Source organism: Cyprinodon variegatus, unplaced genomic scaffold (genome assembly GCF_000732505.1).
Source record: "Cyprinodon variegatus isolate N-32 unplaced genomic scaffold, C_variegatus-1.0 Scaffold283, whole genome shotgun sequence".
Classification (NCBI taxonomy): Eukaryota; Metazoa; Chordata; class Actinopteri; order Cyprinodontiformes; family Cyprinodontidae; genus Cyprinodon; species Cyprinodon variegatus.
The window spans coordinates 967,719-973,809 of NW_015150736.1; the positions used below are offsets into that span (position 1 = coordinate 967,719).

The 6,091-nt window shown below is 44.3% G+C and overlaps 1 protein-coding gene across 1 annotated transcript; it reads left to right on the forward strand.

The window, feature by feature from the left end:
* The first annotated feature begins 346 nt into the window (after window positions 1-346).
* On the forward strand, window positions 347-4,388 carry LOC107090163 (transcriptional activator protein Pur-alpha-like). Its single transcript, XM_015383396.1, has one exon. The coding sequence runs from the start codon at window positions 411-413 to the stop codon at window positions 1,254-1,256; it is 846 nt and encodes a 281-aa protein (XP_015238882.1). The 5' UTR covers window positions 347-410; the 3' UTR covers window positions 1,257-4,388.
* The last annotated feature ends 1,703 nt before the right edge of the window (window positions 4,389-6,091 follow it).

A 6,091-nucleotide genomic window follows, 5' to 3' on the forward strand; every position in this document is an offset into this window, starting at 1 on the left:
CCCAACAACCCCCAGGTAAATCTTTGACAGGCTTTGCCTTTTATTGGATTTCAGATGAGGACAATCTGAGACATCAGAATATGAGGAAAGTGTTTTTAATGAAAACATCTAATCCTGTGATCAAAAGCTTTTTTTTTTTTTGGACTCTCTCAATCTGATCTCGATTAAATCTGGCTTTACTCCGCAGCACACTGCTTTATTAAAGATGAAATAAAACAAAACGTAAGCTCGGTGTTGTAAAAGCAGCGCGGGTTCTTGAACGCAGCACAGATTCCTGTTACTTTCATTTTTATTTTTTTCCTCCCTCCTCTTCTCTCGTCTCGCGATAGAGCAGCGGATCGGCTTGACGGGCAGTCGAGGTTGCAGCAGGCAGAGGGAGACGGTGGAAGGTAACGCAGGGAGGCAGCATCATGGCGGACAGAGACAGTGGCAGTGACCACGGAGGGCCCATCGCAGGCCCCGGCTCGCTGCCCCCGGGCGCGATGGGCGCCATGTCTCGGCTGCAGCACGACACCGAGGAGCTCGCCTCCAAACGTGTCGACATCCAGAACAAACGCTTCTACCTTGATGTGAAGCAGAATGTTAAAGGCCGCTTCCTAAAGATAGCCGAGGTCGGCGCTGGGGGAAACAAGAGCCGCCTGACTCTCTCTATGTCCGTGGCCGTGGAGTTCCGTGACTATCTCGGGGACTTTATCGAACATTACGCCCAGCTGGGCCCCACGAACCCAGACATGGTGCAGGATGAGCCCCGGCGGGCGCTGAAGAGCGAATTCCTGGTGCGGGAGAATCGGAAATATTACATGGATCTGAAAGAGAACCAGAGGGGGCGGTTCCTGAGGATCCGGCAGACCGTTAATCGGGGCCCCGGATTGGGAAGCGCGCAAGGCCAGACCATCGCTCTGCCGGCGCAGGGTCTCATCGAGTTCCGCGACGCTCTGGCCAAACTCATCGACGACTACGGCGTGGACGAGGAGCCGGCGGAGCTCCCGGAGGGCACCTCTCTCACGGTCGACAACAAGCGCTTCTTCTTCGACGTGGGCTCCAACAAGTACGGCGTGTTCATGCGGGTGAGCGAGGTGAAGCCCACGTACCGGAACTCCATTACGGTCCCCTGCAAAGTGTGGTCCAAATTCGGCAACACCTTCTGTAAATACGCGGAGGAGATGCGGAAGATCCAGGAGCGGAGTAGAGAGAAGCGGGCCTCCGAACTGCTACCTGAGGGCCCGCACGGCGCGGATGACGGAGACGATGACTGACTGAGGAGCGCAGGTGAACCGAGCGAGACGCATCCTGAACTGTGAGAGAATAGAAAAATAAAAGATGAAAAACCCGAGACTTTTTAACTGTAAGATAGAACGAGAGTTTCCACGGGAATCACCCCCCCTCCCTCCCCACACACACACACACACAACCTCCACAGACATGGCAGCACCTTCCGCTGCCTCCTCGCTCATTTTACTGGATGTCACCCCACTTACCACCCATGTAACAGTAAGCCGCTGCTATCAAGGACGGAACTGTAAGATATGAACTGTTTCCTACTTGGTTTAAATGACAATGAACAGAGTGTTTATAGCCTATCTCTATCAATGACATATTTTGCACACATCAAAGCTATTTCAAAAAAAAAAAAAAGTAAATGTTTTCAAACTGCATATATGCTAAGATTTAATCAAAGTAAAAAGCAGAGGTCTATTATATGAATCGATCGTCTTCATGTTGAATTAATATTTGACATCAGCACAAAGAGAACATCATGTATAATGGATTTTATGAAACCAAAATCAGAAACCAGAAGATGTAAAGTTTACTTATTAAGGTACGCAGAGTAAAGGTAAAAGCACTTGTATGGAATAAGAAGCACTACAAGGTTTTTATAAACCTGTCAGCATGTCGGCTCATGCTTTGCGAAGAAGTTGGAGTGTTGGACTCTGGTTTGACCTAAAGCGTGCTCAGCTGACAGTATTTCTTTCATGCAATTCTGGAAAAGTTCAGACAGATTTAAAAAGCCTTCACAGAGGGCCTTTAAAGAGGAAAAAAATGATATTAATATTGATAGTGGGATAAATCTGAGCTTCTCTATTGAATATCAACTTTCTTGCACCATGTCCATGTAAACCTAAAGGAGAAAAGTGCTAACTTAGATGTACTAATTATGATTTTGTGAATCAGCTGTAAAAAAAAAAAAAAAAAAACGAGATCCTTATTAAGAGACCCACGTTTTCTGTGGGTAAAAGTCTTTGTTTTATTTGTTTCTTTGTCACTCTTTTCCTCTGGATGGTGTGGGGGATGCAAAAAAAAAAGAAAAAAAAAAAGGTCGAGGTCTCTTGGCGCAAGACGCAGAAAACAAACAAAAAAAAGAAACCTTAGACGCGTCAGCGCAGCGCGCGGCGAGGCTACAGCATCCTCTCTGACGTCATTACGACCCGTGCCTTATACACTCCACTCGTTTACGTGTCTCTCACACGGATGGTCCGTGACCTCGACCGTTGTATGTTTTTATTTACGAGTGTTGTCATCGTAGGCAGAGATATGGTAGAATTACCGGGGGTTTGCAGGGTTGCACACCCCTCTACGGTCCTTAAAAGTGTGAGTTTGGAACACCAAGTCGGAGCTAAAAGGAGAGACGGGTGTGGCGGTGGTGGGTGGAAAGGGCCTGGGCCCCGCCCCCCTTTGCAACGCCCCTGCTGTTGTCTTCTCTGCCTGTAGGCAGGAATGATAAAATATGGCTTTGTAATCTATATGCACCATGATGGTGAGTAAAAAACTAAAGGTTAGGAGCTGCTGGATGAGAGCAGATGTCAAAGCTGAGATCAGTCCAGAGGATGCAGAGGGCCAAGGCAGTATCTATCTTTTCATGGTGCTACAGCCCCCTTGGTGGCTCCTTGGGAGGGAGCCCTCGCCACTCATGATATGTCCCTTTTTGCATCATATTTTTCTTTTTTTTTTTTTTTCTGTCTTCAGAGTTTATGTCTCCACGTTGTCCAAAACGTCTCGGGTTTCTCCTTCCCAGCAAGAGAAGAAGCCACCTGACTGATGTAGGACATTTCATATTAGTGTGCAATATTGTGTACGTGCCAATTGTGGCATTGTATCAAGTGTACAGATTATTAAACGAGGAAAAAAATACAAAAACAAAAAACAAAAAAAAAACAATGTACAGGCTATGTGATCGGTAGATATTTGAAAGCATGAAGATAAGGATGTTGCTCCTGCGTTTTTCTTTTGTTTTGTTTTTATTTTTCCCAAATGTGAAGACTGCTCAAACTGAAGAAACCTTGTAGTGAGAACTTTTTGTTTTTAAATTTTCCTTTAACTTTCTGTAAACCAGTCGGCTGCCTTGTCTGTCATTCAGTGCGCATACACTAGTTTGTGTTATTGTTTTTTTTTTTTTTCATGTCCTCGATGAGATCACCCCCTCCCCTCCCCGTTCTTCTTTACATGCATACAACACAGACGCACAGTCGGCCCCTCCTCGGGTGTCTAGAAAGCATCCTGAAGCTGGGGTCCAGAGGTGGCCGACACACACACACACACACACACACACACATCCAGCCTCCCCCTGCTTAGGCCTCCTGTTGCTCTCTGAGTGTTTGGGAGGTCTCTAAAGTATTTTGAATGGTGTCTAAAACTACAAAAAGCCTCTTGTTGTTAGGATCTCGTACAGAATCACTGATTGCAGGACAGGTGATGCACAATTCTGCTTTTTATTTCATTAATATTTTGATTTTGATCAGCTTTTTCTGACACAGGCTTCTCTTTCTCAGCCAGAGCCTGAAGGAGGTCCGGTCTCTTTCTAGAGAGCTGGCACCGTCTAATTATTTTAAAATTGAGCTCCACGCGCTTAGTTCACGATCAGGTTTATGTAAAGCCAGTTGGCACCCAGCAGCTAACAACTGATCCCAGTCACGTGGCTACGAAGCAGACTTAAAGGGGGAAACAGACTGTAAAAGGCCCTGATGCCAGTGTTAGGAAAGCAGATGCTCACCTTGGCTGCAGGTTCTCTTTATTTAAAAACAGAGAGACAATTTGTCTTTGATTTGTTGTGCTTTTTCACCTGTATCAAGCGGTTTTTTGGCTCGTATTGATCTCAGAGAGAGCCGGCGAAAGGAAAGGCCTAGCAGTTCTCTGCAGACAGCTAACCAGCCGTTGTAAAGAACAGGGAATCTTTTTTTTGCCCTGTTGCAGAGATATTTCCTCACGCTGGCTGTGAATTATGACAAAAGGAAGCCCATATCTATTGAACACGTGCCACCTATGACTATGTGCCCAGCAAAGCACGTCTGAGGTCAGTCCGAGTTCATCCTGAGCCTGATACAAGTCCAAACTCTGTTGGGATGCAGCTTTTAACCTCCAAAGTACTCTCTCTCTCTCTCTCTCTCTCTCTCTCTCTCTCTTCCTTCTCCCCTCCTAAGCTTGATTTAATTTAGTTGTTCAAAAGTTTCATGCTACGTCGATCTTAAAGTTTTCCTGTAAGCCAAATATGAGATATCGCACCTTCTCAAAGTTTATAAGAAACTTTATGACCCCCCTCCCACTGCGACACTTGCACTTTTCGTCCTTACAGACTAAAGAGTCTACTGTTAAGGTCAGAGCTACAGGTGACTGACTACGCGTGACTCGTCCCTTTTTGAAATTACATGAAAAGGTCCAGAATGCACTTATTTTTATTTAGATTTGCTAATCAAATCTAGTTACTTGTTTCACTCAGACTCAAAGCAAAAACTAAAGAATCCCAGAGTGACCTTGCAGCCATGTTGTTGCACCGATTAGAGCTTCTCTAGGATGCGAGATGGTCGGCTGTTTAGTGTCAGGGGTCCGGCTGTGCTCTGAAGTTCAGTGAAGCTGTTAGCATCGATGATAATTATGGTTTGATTAATTATACTCCAGGGAGCATCACGGCAACCCCTCAAAGGTTGTGTTTTCTGGCTTTCTGTGTGCATCTCTCCTATGAAATGCGATTTTCAGTTCCTTCCACCGATGCCATGCAGTGTTTGTTGAGCAAAGGATGAAGGTGGAAATGATAACTGCAGTTTTTGGTGCTTTTGGCTGGTTTTTCTTTTTTCTCCAAACACCAGGCATGGGCCAGGCGATGGTTTCAAAGAATTATTGTGAATATCTTTTTTAAAAGGCCAGTGAAAGTGAGTGTATTTTCCTCTTGCTGTGTGGCACTGTCCCGACCACACCTGTTGCTGTGCATTGCTAATCAGATGGCTGAAAAAAGGCTGCAGTAAGAAAGAAAAATTCAGTCGTTAAGAAAATCTGTCATGATTTCTTTGCCGATGGCAGGCTTTACCTGTAGCTCAGCAAATTAGCCAGCAATGTCAGTGGATAAAGAACAAAAAGAAGCTAATATTGACTTTATTTTCCTGAAGGAAATTACTTAATCTGGCTGCTGCTTAATCCCCAACCATGGCTGTCTTATAATAAATACATTGTTAGAAATTAATACATAAAGAAGTCAAGACAGTTTAAAATCTAAAATATTTTTACTGCAGTCACAATTTACTGTTTGAAAAATAAGAATATTTAGCGTTATAAACATTCTACATTTTATGAAAGGTTATTGCTACAAGTTGAAATCCTCCCAACAGGTAGGCGGCACAGTCGTGCTGGCCTGCCTTCGTTTAGGTCTGCATTTAACCTGCCTGTCCATAAGGAAAGAAGAAACCTCCGCTTGGTTTCTGAGCCCCTTCGCCTACTTAGGTCGACACCAACTCTGAAAACTTGAACGATCTTCACCTACATTTTGCTTCTTTTTTTGGTTTGGATGGGAAGAGGAAGAAGCCATTTCTCTGCTCTAACATGCAGCCAATAGGATCTGGCATTGCTGAGCTCCATCTCATGTGACTGCAACCTACTGTTCCTATTGCTGCACTCTTTTCCTGTTCACGTTTGAATCATAACCAGAAGTCAATGTTTATTATATATTTCGGACCAGTCAAAATTTAAAAATCTCTTATTCGTACACTTTTTTTTTTTTACTTTTCTATTAAAATACTTTTATTTTGCTCCACTTTAGTTCTGTGGTTTTTAAAAAAGAATTAATAGTTCCAATAAAAAAGTAGCTCTAACCTTTAAGTCCTTAGTA